The following is a 19,684-nucleotide window of genomic DNA, read 5'->3' as shown; positions in this document are numbered from 1 at the left end:
AAACAAAACAAATGAAAATATTGATGTTACAATTTTGATTTTGATGGAAATGACACTCAGAACGACTAGATCACTAACGTGAAGTTTTACTATCTTTTCATAAACTTACCTTTCTGTAGAAACCGTCCGATAACACCATATCTGTTGAACCATTAACAGGTGGACATGTTGGATCACGGCTTGAAGCACCAGTTGCCATGACAAGACCCCCACCAGGTCTGCGGTCTCTTCCTAAAAGTCCATGCGACGTCATGGGCGTGGCCGGCTTTCTCCATCCATTGCTCGACATCAAATTTAAATTAGATTTGAAAGCTTGTTGTTGTTTTGGGGTTTTATTTTCACGACTTCCAGTATCCCCATCTTTGGAAGATTTCATGATGACGAATGTGGGATCGGGAGATGAGGTCGAAGTTGTCGTTTCTTCGACTGCCATGGTGGTTTCGGGACGTAGTTGATTCAAACCGTCAATTTCGAACATCGAACCGTCATTCCTAAATATCATAATTCCGTCTTCTTCGTCAATGACCGTATCTGGCTCCATTTTCACATTTTCATAGAGCGCATCAATATCTACATTGTCTTCTATCAACTTGCTGGCATCGATTTTCGTCAAGACGTCACTAGATTTTGCTTTAAGTAGATTTTGTTGTTGACGTTCCGAATCGGATATTTGCCGTTCTTTCACCCACCCTGTAAGCGAAAACTCATTCGGTTTTATCGGCATCGTAGTGTATTCACTGTCGCTTCCTACGTAATCAGGGTAATAGTTACCGTCGCTTCCTACGCTGTCAGGGTATAAATAAGGTGGCAATTTACCACCTTCTCCAACATCGACTGTGTCTGTGTCCCCATCTTTCCCCTCCAAAATATGCGGTCCGTCTGGGAACGGGGGGAATTTTGGAACGAAGCCAGATGGGTTTATTGTACGACGTTCATCGAAGATGACGTCATTAGCTCTCATGTCTCTGTTTACTTTCATTTCGTGAGCAGTATTTGAAGCTCCAATCTTACCCTCATTTTCACCGTCTGATGATTGTTTGTCGTTCGCCAAATCCAGAGGTAGACCTGGCATATCGTACCTATCTACCTGTTCTGCGTTATCAGGAACGATTATCGACGATTTCTGCAGTTCACTAGACTTGAGTTCAACTTTTTCATTGCGAGTTTCACTTCCCGATTTTGAAGCGTCAACAGATACGATATGAATTGTATGGTCTTCTAGTTCATTTTGTCCATTTCCTGGTGTAAAATGTCCCTGGGATCCCAAATCATGAACTGAATGTTCAAGTTGTCCTACACTACAACCAAGAAAGGATGAAAAAACTGTAAAAAGAAAAAAAGAAAGTCGAAAAAGAAACGTTATTTTAATTATTGAAATTGTCCAAAGTAAATACTATTGTACACACTTAGATATATCATCGTCTTTGCATGTTCAAATAATATTTTAAATCAAACCGCAGTGCTACTCTGTCACCGTATTACAGCCCGAGTAAACCGTACATGGCGTCCATGGTAAATATTCCTGCATTATCGATTTGGTTTCGCACTTCCCTTCTGTATCGTTTCTCCGAATTAACAGAAAAGCTGTTTTCATTTCTGATGTCAAATTCACTAACAAATCGGATGAAAATGAAAGAATTATTAAATTCAGAGAATTTTTCCAACTTACATAAGGAGCTTATAAGAACAAGCGATGCCATCTTGTTTGACGATTCTGTCAAAATGTTGATCAAAACCCACTAAATGCAGTTCAATCAGTGCGTTTCATCGTTACTCTATTGTACAAATGCTCGTCTGAGATTTATATTTATATATATATTGTAAAGAACTACATCATGGGAAAAACCTAGAAAGGGGAATACCCTTGCACGTGACAACGTGGCCTATTGGTCAACCACGGGTGACGTAAATTCCCTTGATGCTGATTGGCTGTACCATGATGACTTAATTTGGGCTTTACCGTGTACTCTGACTTGTATGATCCCTATCAGGTTTGCGAGAAAGAAGGTCACGGGGTCACTGACTGACCTGGCTGATTTGGACCGGCGTCCAGGGAAAGGAATGTCATGTCATGTAGATTTAATATCTGCACCAGTGCATGCCACAAATAATGGAAATAAGAATGCAATGTAAAAAGCCAAAAGCCTCTCAAAACACAGTTATTTCAAATCTATTTAAAAATCGCCCGTTTTGGACCGTGGCCAACTGTTAACTGTAGGGCTTATACATTCGATGGTAGCCTGGAGATGGTACTAGTACATGTTGAGTAAATCTCGCAAAAGCTTACGTGGCGAAAATATATAAGCACGGGTGGCTAGCGGCTGTACATAGACAACCTGTGAAATCAAGTTTGAAGCGACATAAGCGTGTCAGGTTATATAAGATCAGCAAATGTTATTATTCTAGTAGAAATTACTGTAGTTCAAGATATTCGTATCAAGGGAACGAACAAAATGTAGGGCGGGGGGGGGGGCTGAGGAGAAAATATTTTGGTTAAAATTGTTTTCGTATAGCTATATACGCTATAAAAAATATCAAACCCCTTGAACTCCAGAATTTTCGTAGCCCCTCCCCCCGTCCCAATCCCCTCGCCTAACGCTACACAGATTTTGATGCACAATTGTGCAATACCCCCCCCCCCGCAATGCACTACTATACGGAACCCCTCCTACACATTGGAATGTACAATTATAATATAAGGTACACCTGGTCCAGTACATCACAAAGTCTTTACAAATCGATGAAGGCTTTGCATCATAACTGAAATCTAACTCATACATGAAGATACTTAAATAACATGCAGAACCTTCAACCTTGATGTTGGAAGAACATCACTATGATGACTGTTGTAGGGAAGGGTGTGAGTGGGGGCATCTTCATCCCATGGAGAACACTTTAGTAAAAAAAATGACATGATATCACATGATTTGCATAAGTGTTTCCTGTTCGTGCAGGATATACGGTATCATGTGATAGCTTATGATGTTTTGAATGAAATTGGTTTCATATGTTATTATTTGGTAGTATGCCTACACATCCATGATACCCTGGGCTGTTCTGAGATTAATCAGCTGTCGATCAGTATATCACAATCCTCGACAGTTTTCCTGTCAATATTTATCCGCGGCATGGGACACGTTTCTGGGGAGTATGAATGGAAGACCCTCTCCCTACCCTAATTGTAACCACTGCACATGGGGGGGGGGGGGTTATGAGTGGAAGATATACCCTCTAAATGGCCCCTAATTTACGATACAAATGCCTACATAACTTGGAATCACATGATCGAATGTCGTGGAAAATAGGAAATGACGTTTCACTTTGTAGAGCAACACACATAGCTATAGTGGTCTATGTAGTCCATTCACTGCAATCTGAGCACTGATATGGTGCCCTTGTAATCACTTGTAAATATACGAATCCTGCTGCTACAAATGCCAATCTCTGTACAAGTAGATTATTTTCTCACGGGTACAGGTAGGGAATTAGGGCCAAACCGTTATTATGGACAACGTAGACAAGGAAAACAACAATCTAAGAAATACTACTACATGCCCCTATATGCAGAAATAGAAAGTAGAAATATGCACCTCATTAAACAATAGTAGCATATCAACGAAAAAGGTGTATTTGTTAATCGCCATCAATGATCATCAATGGAAATGTTGTCATAAGGCTTAGGGGGTGCAGTTTCTTCAACATTGGTGGATCACCGTATTGTCCACGATATACAACAAATGCCTCTGAACCCCTCCCTGTAAGAACTTGACGAAAAAAAAACAGGACGAGCCCCCACCTTATTAACCTGGCGTTCTGAGATTATAGTAGATTTATGTGTATGTTATCGCTACAGCGACCGGTGACGATACTTCAAAGGTACTGGGACCACCCTTGATTTAATTTAAAACTGTGATAATTTTAACACACTATGACCCCCTCACTCACTTCAAAAGTTAAAAACAGGTGACCCCTAGCCTATAAATGATCCATCGACCCACTCCAGGTGCAAAAGAAGCTGATCGGTCCATCATTGAAAAAGGTAATTTAGATATTTTTTTTATAACAGAGGTACCGAAAATAAATTTAGCAGTCTAAGACTGTTGCTCTTTCCCTTTGTTGTTTCCACGTCGCCCATTTTTCAAATCCTCGTGATAGCTGGTGTCATGTCTTATTTTTCAAATCTGTTCGTGACTTAGTACGTAAACTATATTATTATTGATCTGGAAAATGAAGTGAAACTCTTCCTGTGTAAGTCATTGTATACACTTTTTCGTAACGCAGAGTGTCACGAAGTTCCTCTTGCGAAAACAGTGACAACATGGTGCTATGGAAAATAAACGGACGGTGTCAGGAATAAGCTTAGGTCTATGGACAAAAGGGGAACAAACGTTTAGTTACATACAATAACTATAAAATGACGTTTGTCCATAGTTTCCTAGACTGTATTTCATTTTGGTAAAGTAATTCTCGCAAGCAAGAGTTTAATTTTTCTAGCACCATTTCCCCTGAGCGGGGGCGTCTAGCGTCTGTAAGAGCTGCCCTTAACCATGTAAAGAGGCTGGTGGTTTCACGACGTTGAAGTGAAGTGTCCTAAAGACTTCTTCATATAAACGTGCGACATGCATTTATATTATTAGAGAAGAGCCGTTGTCAATTTGTATACACAGAACTTAGTTGACGGTTTTGAATGTTCTTACATGTATATGTACTATGTTGACACCAGAATTATATAATATGGCTCATTATATACAGGTTTTTACAACTGTACATTCTGCAACTGGGGACTTTCGGCTGAAGTTAGTTAGGAAAAATGCACATGCTTATATTACTAAAGTTTATTTAGCAAAGACAGTGTTCTCGATAATGCATATACCAACCCAGAATGTTTTTCGATTGTTCAGGTTTCAGAATTTTTTGTTTTTTTGTCAAACACCCACACGCACGCACGCAGGCACGCGCGCGCAAACACACACACACACACACACACACACACACACACTTTTCATAATGCCATTTTTAGAGCATACCTGGACACCTTATAATTATGATGCACATAGTTCCACAATTTGATTGTCATGGTTCGACGAGTCAGGTAGTCGACATAATGTAAGATTTCAATTTGCAAAAAACCGTCATGATCAAAAATAGCGCCAACGGCATTGAAGCACAACTGTGTACTTCATGACTGTGAAGGAGTCAAGGTGATGCTAATGTTGGAGGGTTTGATAATAGGCAATGACTCGCCATTGTCTATGCTATCATTTTGCCCATGCTAGTTATTGCTGTGGTGTGGCCACCTTTTGTATGCACATTTGTAATAGGTTTATTGCTTATTAATTGCACTATCCATCATTTTGTTACTCCACCATTGCTGTTATCTATTCAATAGCCATTTTGCTGTTGCTAGGAATGTGAGCTCTGTTGCTAGGCAAATTTGTGTCCATTGTTTGAATGTTATCCCATATATAACTACCCACCACAGTTATCTTTGCAATAAGCCGCCATTTTTTTTTTCTGTTACTATGTTAATGGCCTTAGTTGCTAGGCATATTTGTGTCCAACCAGCATCTATTCAGAGGTGCAGTTGTAACTTGCCATTGCTTGGTAATCTTCAGAAGCAAAGTCTGGACAGTCCAATTGGTCGAGTTTACAATCACATTTATTTATTCCATTTTATTTTACATCTTATATTCATAAATATCTAATGATATTTATTGAAAAAAGATTAGCATATCAGGAAATGGTACATCAAAAATATTGAGCAAAAAATTATTAGAATTCAGCATGCATTTATCATTTAGTAATTTCAATTCAAGCATTGTGATCATAAAGTATTTTCAACAACAAAATGTCTGCTCTGACAACTCACGACATTGCATGGATTCTATGCACGCTTGCAATGTGACAAGTAAATGCACAAAAGTATAACAACTCCTATTATATTTTTCTACAGATATATAAATACAGTATCTTACAAACTACAGCCTTTGGAGTATTATGTACCAAGGCGTATACATGTTGATAAAAATAAACATAGCTTTGGTTATTGTTAAAAGTTTATACATATGATATTAACTATTAACATAAAATTATACAATAATGACAAACTAAAAACATACATTCTTACACTTTATACATATACCCTGTTTGATGAAAAAGGGTTAAATTTTTAACAGAGAAACTAACCTTCTATTCTATGAAAGAGCAATACCCACTAATGAAAACACAAAAATAATATCAACTTTGGTATGTATATTTTGATAAGAGTATACAACCGATCATCATGATATAAAATAGATCTAAATTCACTTTTTCACACTGAGAAAGTTAATTTCTGTGAAATCGCAATACCTGTTATGGTAAAAATATAGTGTTCTCCCCATAACAGATTGCAAAGATTGTGTCTAATTTGCATAGTAATTTACAGAACATGATTATTTGCATAATGATCATGCATGACATACAAGTCATGTCTTTAACAGTGAAACATACTCTGATATGTTTATAATTTTCTTATGTGAAAGCATTATCATACTACTAAAACTACAGTGGTAGAACACTTTTGAAGCATGGCAGAAACCTGCAAAGAATGGCAGCCTGGGTGGCAAGGATGGTTTTAGTACTGTGCTTTCTCTATAATGGGGAAAACCTTGAAATACAAATGTAAAACATCTACTACTAATTACAAGTATCACACTGGTATCAGTACATGTAGTTCACTTTTCTACTGAGTAAGTTGACTGTTTGTCCTGAGCACTAATGCCCCTCATAGCACATCTAACATAAAACTGCAAACGAAATGACAAGGAAATACATTTCTTACTGAATGCAAGAATGTTCAACCCATGTTTTAAATTTTATTTGTTTTAGTTAAGAGTGAAATATAAATTCTTGATCATTTTCCCACCATAATTATATGTATAATGAAATCATATGATATGACTACATCCAAATAAACCTTTACAGATATATATCAAGCATTACATATGATGCCGTTTTATTTGAGCTTTTTGTTAAGGGTGGTTAAGTATGTGGGTGAAATCTACCAAACTTCCCCAGTCAATGTACTGGGCTTTCTTGGCAAAATTTTGGTACATTGTATTTAAATACACGCAAGTTTTTATCAAATTTTTCCTTTCAGTTATTGGGGTTCCTAGACCTTAGAAAAAAAATACTGGAGCTGGGCAAATGTGAGTTATGTTGCAATACACCCCTGTGGATTCTGATCATCATTGGCACCCTGTGTATTATCTATGTTTTGTTTATCAGAATCTTGACCTGTCTGGGTTGAATCTTTATCTGCAGTGTTCTGATCTGAGGCATCTTTTGCTTCATCGCCATCATCCTGTTTTGTTATGCTATCATCTACTGACCCTGCACTGTCGGTCTTTTTATCTGTCTCTTGTGCTGCATCTCCCTGTGGTGCTGCTGTCTGTAAAGAAGTATCTTGTGTTTCCTCTTCCTGTGTAGTGTTATCAAGTTTTAGTTTCTTGAATGTGTTGGTGATGCCCTGTGCTTTCAATTGGGATGCAATCTTTTTCACTTCATCCTGGAAAGAGGATGAACCAGTTGACAGAATACCTAGCAAGTTATCCAGTTTTGTTAGGTCAGGTCTATTGGAGTCCAATTTGAAGTGTAGAACGTTGATATTATTATTCTGTAATTCCGTCACCATCTGACCTTTGCTATGCTGGCTTCTTAGAAATGATACAAATACCAGTTTGGCTGGGTAAACTTCTTCAAAATACTTCTTGAATAGTTCTTTGAACCTGGGAACAAATCATCACATATTATTAGTATATATTAATTTAAAACTTATTATATTGAACTAAATGAATCAGACAACAGTACAATTTAATGATTAACTTGAGAAAAAGCTCATCACTTGTTCAAATGGTGTATTGTCTGTCACATGTATATCATACCATTGTTATTATGTTCATCTTTCATATTCATCATATTACAATAATTATTTGCTTTGACAGTTTTCCTTACTGAAGTGAGTGCATGTGATGTTATTTCATGGGAAGCAACCTGCCAAAGTGTCTGTGTAGTCAAGAGTCATTGAACCATTAAGTACACGGTTGGGACAGACTTATGCTATGCACTACCACTACTAATCAACCAAATAGTAGAGGGTTAGGATTCCACTAATGCTATACAGCAATGTTTTGAAACAGGTTAAAAGATATGCCAGTAATACATATGTGTAGCACTATTATATCTGGTCTTTGTATATTAGGGATAGCTATTCCTGATAGCTTTTACATACACACAATGACCAGATTTAACAACACTATGCATATACATTACTGGCATATCTTTTAACCTTTTCACTATATAGCATTAGCAAAAGCCAACCCCCCCCCCCCCCCCCAACTAACACTACAATAGAGTACTTAACTTATAACTCACCTATAACCCTTATAAGCTGTGTTTTCTTCTTCATCAGTAACAACAATGAATGTTTTGACCACTTCTTTTCTCTCATAGAAGTCATAGAGACCAGCTGCAGGGGCTGTCATGTGACTGGTTTGTACAGTAGTTGCCAATTCCAGTGCCTGTCAAGTGCACAAATATGTGAAGAAATGTAATTTCTCATGCTTTTTACAAACAAACTACAAATTGTAGTTATGGAAGACACAATCATAAGATTTATTTATTTATTTATTTATTTATTTCCAAGGATGACATATGGGACTAGTACCATTAGCAGGTGCCAAGAATAAAATTGTACAAGACAAACACCACAACATGCACAAACTAAAAGTGCACTTGAATGGGAAGCCGGACAAAAAATAAACACTTAAAATAAAAACAACGTATATCACATTACAATATTAATACTTAAATTCATAAACTGACAAAAAAGTTAAAAACACATTAATCAAAAACAATCTTGCAAAGTCTTAAACTCAGATTGCAAATCTGTGTGAAGTAAGTTATAAAATCCCCCACAAATATGAGAAAGTTGATGTTGATATAACAATTTTAGGTAGAGAACATTATGAATTTATAAATGAATCTGGTATCTAGGCACAAATGCCTATGTATTGACAGTAGCATATTATGTTACTCCACCTCTTTTTATTTTACTGAAATCACATAGTACAACCACGTTATTCTTTGGTGAACCCTTCCATGTGAAATTTTTCATACAACAAAGTAATAATGTCTTACCTGTGTGACACTCTCTGGATAGAAAGGGGGTTTCATCAGAAATGAGTGGAAGAAAACTAACTGAGCATGGCATATAGCAGTTAACAAACTAGCAATGATGGTACTGGTACGGATGGCTACATTCATAGATGGTGAGGCATCTCCAATCACAACAACTGGTGCTTCTAAAGGCACACTGTTGGTAAAATGAAGAGAGAATATTACAAGTTTAGTGATGAAGGGTTCCACCACAGCCTGTTACAACATGTACTAATGAGAAACTATCTTCATATGACTGCAACATGTATATGTGAATAACTTATAGTCAAGCTGTACAACACATAATTACCAGTAAAACTTCAATTCCCTTGATTAAACTGCATCGTCTGACATTATCAATTCTAATAGTATCACCAATTATTGGGGCTACACTGGTCTTGTAGTAAGACCTCAGATCTGCACTCGAAAGGCTAGTACTCGAAAGGCTCGCAAACAGAAGCCAGCAATGACAGTTACCTCAGGCATGCCCCAGACAATACCTTTGACACTATGCAACCTGTGGTAGCTTTTAGTTAGCAGAATTGCCCGAGGGTATAACAGCTAGACTACGGCTACCCCTGGTACACAGTCTTTATTTACTGACCATACAATGAGGAAATCAAACTCATAGTCAGCAACAAGTATCAGCTTTGAAATTATACAGTAGAGTAATTCATGATTCTTTTATTTCTTTGGTTGAACTGAAAATAGTTTGGGTATCTATGATGGATAAACATTACTGCACCCACCTCATGCTTTGCAGCTGTTTTTCAGCAATGGGAATCAGAAGATCATAAAATGGTGCTTTCTTCAGAGAATCATCAGTGGCAGTTTTCTCTGTTCTAAACCCATCTCCACCACTGCCACGTCCACTGATGTTTTCTCTTTTCATCTTTAATGTCAGTAATCTTTCCATCAATTTCCCATACGTTAGATTGACAGGGTCTCCTCCTTGAAGTCGTTTCAAGATCATTTGATCTGTTAACTCACAAGCCAAATCTTCATAATACCTGTGATATTAAAAGGAAAAGTGTAGAAATGAAGGACATTTTTGGAGTATAAAACATTTTATACTGTGCATGAGCCAATGTGCGTCTATGCCACTGGTTCTGCTGTGTTCAAAATACGAGTCAAAATGTTCAAAATTGCCATTATTTTCCTCGACTTTTCTTTGATATCACTGGCACTGGTTTAATTATGTTATTCTCCTATATTTTTCTTTGTTCAGCCAAGGAAAATACGAGTGACCTAAGGGGCCTTTGTCACGAGTTGCTAGATGAGTGACAACCCTTAGGTCAACTCGTGACAAAGGCCCCTTAGGTCACTCGTATTTTCCTTGGCTGAACAAAGAAAAATACTGGGAATAACATCTAAATATAAAGGCAAAAGACAGCAAAATGTATCAAATTTGTATACTATAACTATTAACTCATGCAGCTTTACTTTTCTGTATACCTAACTGGAAAGGGGTTCTAAGGACAATAACTAATATAAGTATTATATACTGCCTGTTTAGTGTTCTGTTGAAAAAGACTAAAGTGTGCATTCAAAAAGTTGAGAAAAAGTTTTCAGTTTTATGTTTGAAACAAAAATCTACTTTGATATAGCCTGGAATCCATGCAGATTGGATTTTTTACATTTGTCTTGTGATTAGAAAGACAAATGTAAAATTCAAATCGGATTGGGTTTTTACAAATGTGTTGTGATTGGAAAGATAAATGTAAAAAATCCAATCTGCATGGATTCCAGGCTAACTTCGATACTAATGAAATACATGTACATGTAGGTGTGGTTATTCTGCATCGTACTTACCACAACACTGTATCCAGTTCTTTCTCATATTCTGCAATTCTTGCTTTGGATTCATCCATCAAGCTACCTTTGTAATCTTTGATGTGAGCATATGGTACATCATGCCCTTGAATTAGTTCATTTACATTGTCAGAATTCAGACTTGTACAGCTTTGAACCATTGAGCCATCAGGTGCTGAACCACCATAACAGTAGCGCAAGAACCATGGCAGATTAGGGAAATCCTGAAAACATACAACATTACAACAAAAGTTAGACAATCAGTAATAGAGATGTGATGAAAAGAAATGTTTTACACATCAGCCATTTGGACTAGTCAGTGTGGTGCAATATACAGAAGTGAAGGGAGGGCATACTGAAGTGTATATCTTGATACCAATATGAAGGAGGTTAGCTAATGGGGAAATTCTGAAGAGAATTTTATAAGTGAAAATGGCCATATTTGAGATTGAGTTGATTGTTGTCTTGACATTGTAATCATATGCATGGGAAATATTACTTGTGTTCAAGATAGGCTTATGTATCATTAATAACCACTCAGATTAGGATTAAAATGTAGATGTGGAAAAAAGTTGTCTGGCAGAGATTAGATAACCTTGGGCCAGAAGAAAAATAATAATCTTATGGTGTCCTTATGGCCCCACTGATAAGATACGGAGTAATACCAACACAGAAATGTGGGATTGAAACCCTTTACTGGCTTCAGTAGTCTGCATGGTACACCTGTGATGGGGCGCCCTCACGCACAGGTCTACCTCTTTCATGGATAGAGCATGCTGATGAGGGAGGAATGGCAGATGTATCTTACTATCAATGGTTTCGCTTTCAGGTGTCCATAGCTTTTTGCATATAAATCATAACTGAAAATGAAAGATGTAATATGTTTTGAAATGGTAATGAATTCTGGAAGCTAAGAATGTACCCTGTAGTATAAACATTCTAGCAAGTAATATAATTTACCTTTTCTGGATGGAAATGACACATATCAGCCAATCTCTTCCATGGTTCTTTAGGGAAATGTAGAGCATAGAACTCTAACTGTTGTGCAGGTACTGTCTTCACCCACTGCCTGACATGTTTAGCTACAGCACCACTCACAGATCCCACTTTAGGCTTGATGGCATTCAAGTTATCAATGTTTGACTTCAGTTTACCGATTGTCTTACGTTTGACTTTGCCTGTCATTTCCAATCGTCTCATCTTTTTCTCAAATTCTCGTACTCTACGCCCTGAATCTAACAAAGTTAAAGCTTTCAAGATTTCAACCAGACCAAACAGATCTGATTTGGCAAGGAAGATGTTCACCATGGCGAGATCTGTCCGTGCCCATGCTGCAGCAAGTGCTCGAATTCTGGAACCTTCAAGGAAGAAAGACAAAGAAATACGATACAATTACAATTTGTATCTAAATCACTTATTATTGTTAATTTCACTATGATGTGTAAACCCAGTAATAGAGAGGGGGGGGGGGTGGTGGGAGACAAAACTGACAATGCAGCTTATTATAATTTTGGCGTGCATGTGTGTGTGTGTGTGGGGGGGGATTCTGGCAAAATGGTAGTGTTCTGAGAACAATTTTAAGATATCGAACACAATTCTTGACAAATTATATTCGATCAAGATTATTATGCAGGGAGATACTTAAATGTATGTATCAATCTGTTGTCGAACATTGCATTCCTTACAATATTCTTTGAAAACTAAGTAGAGCTGCAAATGTAGACCTTCACTTTCTCAAATTCAGAAAAATTTTCTAAAACTCGTCCCTTAGGTATGCAATTGCCAAGACTATGTTATTGGATTCAATCATTAGTGATATCACAACTCTGACTATACCAACTATCTGCTTTCAAGAATGAAAAAGCAAATTAATATTACCGCGTCAAAGTCTTATGCTGAAATACAAATTTACATTACCTTGAAGTATTTCTGCTCCATTCTTCTCTAGTACTGCTAGGGTTGCTAGGTAACATTCTCTGTCTTTTTGCTGTGCATCATAATGTTGGTCTGTAGTGCTGAGGCCAACAAATAAACTATTGAATCCAACCTCCTGTCAACAGATGAAAACATTATCAAAATTAATTTCTTGGCTACCAACACAATTAATTTCTTCTTTTTAAAATATCAAAAAAGCTTAATGCCACTGAAGTTCGAAACTTGCATAGCCGCTGGGCTTGTCCTCCCTTTTTCTAAAGAATCTTGGTTCAGTTTAAAGAGCTAGTTTGGATAATATAAACAAATCTATCAAATTATGCAATATACAAAGAGACCACCACCTACAAAATAATTGTAATACACAATCAAATATACAAATGTACATATCCATAAATCTGTCTAATTACCAATGTCCATACATTATTTTTCTTTCTTTTCAATGAATAGCTTTTGTAGTTCATTAATTTTATTATGTTATGTAATGCTTCTTTTACATAGTTTATTAGTTTTGTTATTATTTTCCTTTTATGTTTTGTACCATTAACAGTTGGCTAAATGATTGTTCAAGTATTCACTTGTGACTTGATTTCTGTATGTTATTGTTTTTGTATGCTTTACCATGCTTGCTATGGCATGTAATGTTGTTGTGCAATAAAAATTGATTGATTGATTGATTAACAAACCCGCCCCCCCCTGGTTTTGTTACATGTACTCAAATAAACATTTACATAGTTATATTTAATAGTTGCTCGGCAGAGCTACACACAAAATGGGATTAAACATTTGTTTTACTTACATCAGTTACAACGGCGACTTCACCTGTGGTACTTATGTTTTGGACGCCCCATTCGTCTGTTACTTGCTGGGCGGCCCCACTTGTTGAACGACCTCTTCCACTACTTCCCCGTGTTCTGTTTCTGCTGCTCCCTCGACCCCGTCCTCCACGACCACGTCCTCTTCCTCTCGGCATGTTCAGTATTAAAATATGTTACGTGCAAATGAAAATCAGTTTTCTGACTGACGCCGTGTTTTGATCAGGTAACTATGTACCTGTTCGGTGTCGAAAGTGGCTCGATTGCAATCGAGTGTCGTTCGTTACGTGTGTGAGTTTGTAGTGGTCTTCTAGCTCAGCATTCCGATCTATGTCAGCAAAGCCTGCTTCACGACCTTTTAAGAACGCTGATGTTGCACAATAAATGGTAAACATTTCAAGAGACATAATGGGACGTGGTGTCCTGTAACTGGGAGACTGCACTCACTTGCTTCAATGGCGGAGGAACACATGACGTCATTTATATTTGTGAATTGTTTACAATACATGTATAATTTCACCACGTGCTCTGTTTTCATTAAAATATATATCAAAGTATTATCTATAGCACAAAAGAAAGTTATTATCCATTGCTAATCAATAAACTACATTTCTAAGATGACTTTCACTTGAAGGTTTATTTTATTCAAGCGGCACGATTTACGGGATTTCCTGTTGTAATGCGGTTAAGCACGACCAGTTGCCTCGTCTTTCATCAGAAAAATAGTTGCAAACGTTGACGAAAATTAATTGCAATGCCACTGAGAAATTTGTAGGCGTGACACATTTACATAAAAAGAATTTATCATGCGTTTGTTGGGTAATATCATGAACATTTCTGTTCAACTTGATTAACCCCCGGGTCACATCCACGACGGGGAGGGGTGGGTAGGCCAACTCCTCAAATTTTCAGACGGGTACACGGTCGTCTAAGTTCGAAAAAAAAATTCATAATATTAATCCCAAAACAAACCCATTGTTAGCCTCGGAGATTTCCAGTCACTATCATCCGGTCAATATTACCTTATTCTGATGTTGTGAAGGTATTTCTAAAGATCGTGTCCCATGTAATGACTTATGAGAGAAATTTCAGAAGACCCCATCTGGGTGGCATATACCCCGGCACATACCCATATGTATACAATACTAATACCTTTCTAACTTTAACATTCCTATATCCATGCAGTCACACACCCATTCATGATGCTTCGGATACAACTCTAGTTTCACTGACTTGCTGACAGAAACGTCAATGTTGACGTTTTTGTTTGTTAGCTTGTTTTTGTTATTTTGTAGCTTTGGTTTTTTTAGTATTTTTTGTGTACCTACTTTTCATTTTGTTCTTCGTAAATCAAATGTAAATGACATTTTAATTTTAAACATTGTACTTTGTATTACCTTTTACAACTTTTTTTTAAAAAAGAACCGTGATATTTCAACCCTATGTATAAAGAATAGCTTAATTTCTGAATATTTGATGGCGCCGTCTTGTATTAAAAGCTCTGAAGTTATTATAATTACTTGAAAGGCTCTGAATAGCCTAAAAATTTACTTTAAGACTAAAAAAGAACCCTAGGACCCCTACGAGAAGTTAAAATATCCCCATCTCAAGCTCTTCCCCTACCTTTTTAATGTCAAGATGTTGTTATACTTTAGAAAAAAACTATTACAACCATATGTAGTTGTGATACATGTTGGTGCTGTCTTATAATAAATGTCAAAAAACCTCCAGGGCTTCTAGGAGGAGACCCCCGGGACACCTGTCACTGCTATTAAACTAGTTTTTGAATATGTGTAGTTGCTTATTGAGTATAATGCTATCTTATAAAGTATTTAGTCAAGCAGTCCACTCCGAGTCCAATTTGATGTGGTGAAAGCGGCTATATGTCTTTATTACCTCTATTTCCATCATTTTGTGTCCTTTGTTTTTGCCGGCTTCGGGTGATCGCCACAAGGACAGATTGCTCTCAGTCACGATCAAATACCTGTCATATAAATATTTCAACACTATAGTTTAGAGTGCTTTATATTATATGTACATCTAAATATTTTTGTTTTTGTTGTTTCTGTATGTTGTTTTTGACTCTAGATATTTTTTTTTCATGTCCAATAAAATAATTATACTGTTATAAGACTATACCATGATAATGAAGGGGGGGGGGGGGCATCATGTCTTAGAATTAAGTGATCAAACCAATTTCCTCTCTGTTTTTCATAATTTTAAGATAAATTGACTTTTTGTTTCAATGCATATTATACTCGTACATATGCTAAATATATTACCACCTGTGTGCAGTGCTTTGTCCATCGTGTCAGTTTGAACTTTGCGGTGAGCTGACTCACGTGACTGTGATAGATTTAATAAACTTTGAACTGTCATGTGCGAGGAGAGACCAACGCAGGCAGATCGCGAGAGGAGGTGTGTACTTGTATGTCCTAAATTATGACCAAATAAGAATGAAATTAGAATGAAATCATGGTTAAATAAGAATGGAATAAGAACGAAATAATGACCAAATAAGAATGAAATAATGACCAAATAAGAATGAAATAATGAAATAACGATGAAATAAAAAGGACATAAGAATAAAATAATGATGAAATAATAAAATAATAATAAAATAATGGTGAAATAACAATGATAGAATGATGGAACAAGAAATAATGCCACTGAATGATAAAATCATATTGAAATAAAGGTAACACCTAATTTTACGCAAAGCATATGTCCGGTTCTCGAGTAGTACATGTCGACTCAACCAGCAACGCTCAAATGCAGCAGTCACTAGTGACAATACAGCATCATTGAATCCGGACACGACCGTCGATTTGATTTACGAGTTAATGATCTACAGTTTACACTAAAATTTACGGTCTCTTATACTATATATGACAACATCATGAGGCTGAAGACCAAGAAAAGACTGACAAATATTGCCACCGGTATATTCTTCTTGATGGGAGGTGTTGAGTATGGTAGGTATTATCATCATCCATGGTATTATATTATTTCCATAGTTACCTGTTAATGGTTGTTAACTTGTAGAGTTAAAATAGACATCAGTAAACAAAAACTACAGTGTACATGTCTTATTAACCAACATTTACCGATATTTACTCACACTTTCTCACTAATTGTCAGTGTCTGTGGGTATAAATGCTATAATATTATGTCCCCAAATTATGGCAAAATAAATCAGAACGGCTAGACTAGATATACATAAACACTTGTAATGTTGCGTGTTTCACATTCATTGACTTTTATTTATCTGATTTTTTATTATTTTCCGGCAAGAAGCATTACGATACCGTAGTGATGAGTTAACGGCATCCCGAGGACGACATATTTTAGCCCAATCGTACTGGAGTCGCCTTTTGAACGGCGCATTTAAAAAAAAACAAAGTAAACATATTTCATCTCGAATAGATATACTAGCTATTAGAATACCAATGGAAAACTCCACAATATATTTGTTGGTCCCATAATACACTAATTGATTCGATTTGCTCCGACCATATGGAAGCACGCTCCGAGTCATTGCATCACGTAAATGGAACTGTGACCGACCTAATTTTGTTGTCCATATATAAAATGAGAGTGATCTGTAAATGTTTCACAGTTTTTGTTGTGGTCTTGTATTGTCACATGTTTGGCTTGTGAACGTAAGTTTACATCTATTATTTTCGGCCAGGGCCGTCCGGTTCCGCGATCGTAAACATGAATTATTAAGTTTATGAACCGTCAAATTACGACGCGTCATGCGTGTCGAAGGTATTGTAATGCTTCTTGTCGGCAAATATTAAAAAAATCAGACAAATAAAAGTCATTGAATGTGAAACACGCGACATTACAAGTGTTTAATATGTATATCTAGTCTAGCCGTTTTGATTTATTTGGCCAAAATATGGGGACACAGTATTGTTTTATTTATTTATTTATTTATTTATTTATTTATTTATTTATTTATTTATTTATTTATTTATTTATTTATTTATTCATTCATTCATTCATTCACTTATTTATTTATTTATTCATTAGTTTGTTTGTTCGTTCGTTCGTTCGTTAATTTATTTATTTATTGATCCCTTTTGTATCCGGGGCCTGCTAAGCATGTTAGGAACAGCACTAAAAGAAAATTAAAATATGCACACTACTAAAATATTAGAGGAGATATGACTAGTATAATCACATACAGAAACAAAACAAAACAAAACAAAACAAAACAAACCAAAGGGAGGTAAGAAGAGAGAGAGAGAGAGAGAGAGAGAGAGAGAGAGAGCTATGTTTCGATTTTAAATTTATTGTATAGAAATAGAATAGAAATAACTTTTTCATATTTATGTATGTATGTATGTATGTATGTATGTATGTATGTGTGTGTGTGTGTGTGCGTGCGTATGGATGTATGTATTTATTTATTTATTTATTTATTTATTTATTTATTTATTTATTTATTTATTGATCCCTTTTGTATCAGGGACCTACTAAGCACGTTAGGAACAACACTACTAGAAAATTAAAATACATAGACTACTAAAAAATTAGAAAAGATATGACTAGTATAATCACATACAGAAACAAACAAACAAACAAACAAACAAACAAACCAAATGGAGGTAAGGAGAGAGAGAGAGAGAGAGAGAGAGAGAGAGAGAGAGAGAGAGAGAGAGAGAGAGAGAGAGAGAGAGAGAGAGAGAGAGAGAGAGAGAGAGAGAGAGAGAGAGAGCTTCGATTTATTCACACACATCAAAACAGATAACCTATAGGATAATCAAAACAACAATATTAAAAGGAATAAAGAAAATACAACAATGACACATGAAAATAAGACAATAAAATGGGCTAAAACTACAACATTTATGGCTTTATTTCAATCAATCAATCAATAAATAAATAAATATAGTTATTCTTGTGATTATTAGGTTTGACCACAGACTGTGTGTGGTTTGATTTACTCACTACTAAGTTTGATATTTCTTCTCTTTTAGCTGTCATACTGCCATCACTATGGCAATACCTGCAGTCATTGGGTGCAGAGTCCATTTACTTGGGGCTGACCCTGACAGCTTTCAGCTTCTCAGGATTATTTGCTGGACCAATATTTGGAAAATGGCATGACAAGACGAGCAAAGTCAAAACTATTATTTTGTTTGGTAATCTGTGGGAGATAGTTGGTAGGTACATCCTGAAGGTTAATTGGATGGTGATGGTTGTTTTAAAAATGTCTTATCACAGTCACTTCATCCCAATTTCAACTCTTCCTACATCAACTCATCCCAACTGTAAAAATCTGACATGAGATAACCGAGCTATTATCCTTTTACTTTGTTCTGCATTTAAAGTTCACTCACTGACTCTTATGTGCTTGACATTTATGACCAGGTACACCAGGAAGTAAGTAATGAAGCCTGTGGTCAGACCCCGGGGGTCAGACATAAGTGACTCGGTTAAAGTCATTGATGGAGTCATTCCTAAGGTCAAATTTTTGCGTTTTCAAGTTGTTGCATTTTTGGCCATTTTCAAATCTTTCCATTTACAAGTTGTCTGTTTACACACTCTGTTTTTGAAAGAAAATAGAATGTTTTCAAAACGATCCACTTTTGGTAATATTGTCAAATTGTTACATTTGCATGTGAATCGTCTCCATGTAGATGTAAGTGCAAACGCAACAAAATTCATTTCTTTTGAAAATGACATCTTGTAAATGGGCCTAAATGCTAAATGTATTGAAGTACGGAGCCCACAGGTGATATGTTTGCCGGGCCTGGGTGACTCTGGGATAGCCTGTGGACTGACTGGGAAAGCCTTGACAGTTCCATAGCAATGTGATATAGAGTGTGCAACATAGCCCTGTCATGTAGTCCAAAACCCGAATGGATCTCTGTAGCATTTGTGTGTGTGTGTGTGTGTGTGTGTGTGTGTGTGTG

The 19,684-nt window shown here is 36.4% G+C and overlaps 2 protein-coding genes across 2 annotated transcripts in view; both read right to left on the bottom strand.

The window, feature by feature from the left end:
• The window catches only part of LOC144433439 (uncharacterized), a 16,402-nt gene extending 14,598 nt beyond the window's left edge, over window positions 1–1,804 (bottom strand). The window contains exons 1-2 of the mRNA XM_078121756.1: window positions 1,670–1,804; window positions 110–1,323 (exon numbers count right to left, since the gene is read on the bottom strand). Coding sequence (XP_077977882.1) covers window positions 110–1,323; window positions 1,670–1,700 — 1,245 coding nt within the window. The 5' untranslated portion in view covers window positions 1,701–1,804. The remainder of the gene's footprint in view (window positions 1–109; window positions 1,324–1,669) is intronic.
• Window positions 1,805–5,741: 3,937 nt separating this feature from the next.
• On the bottom strand, window positions 5,742–14,157 carry LOC144432683 (uncharacterized). Its single transcript, XM_078120947.1, has 8 exons — window positions 13,742–14,157; window positions 12,928–13,060; window positions 11,971–12,368; window positions 11,011–11,234; window positions 9,948–10,208; window positions 9,181–9,355; window positions 8,416–8,561; window positions 5,742–7,769 (listed from the first exon to the last, which is right to left on the bottom strand). Exons 1-8 carry the CDS (start codon window positions 13,913–13,915, stop codon window positions 7,196–7,198), a joined length of 2,085 nt encoding a protein of 694 aa, XP_077977073.1. The 5' UTR covers window positions 13,916–14,157; the 3' UTR covers window positions 5,742–7,195.
• Window positions 14,158–19,684: the final 5,527 nt, after the last annotated feature.

The sequence above is a fragment of the Glandiceps talaboti genome, chromosome 3 (genome assembly GCF_964340395.1).
Source record: "Glandiceps talaboti chromosome 3, keGlaTala1.1, whole genome shotgun sequence".
NCBI classification, from domain to species: domain Eukaryota; kingdom Metazoa; phylum Hemichordata; class Enteropneusta; family Spengelidae; genus Glandiceps; species Glandiceps talaboti.
This window is presented reverse-complemented; position numbering and strand designations above follow the sequence as displayed.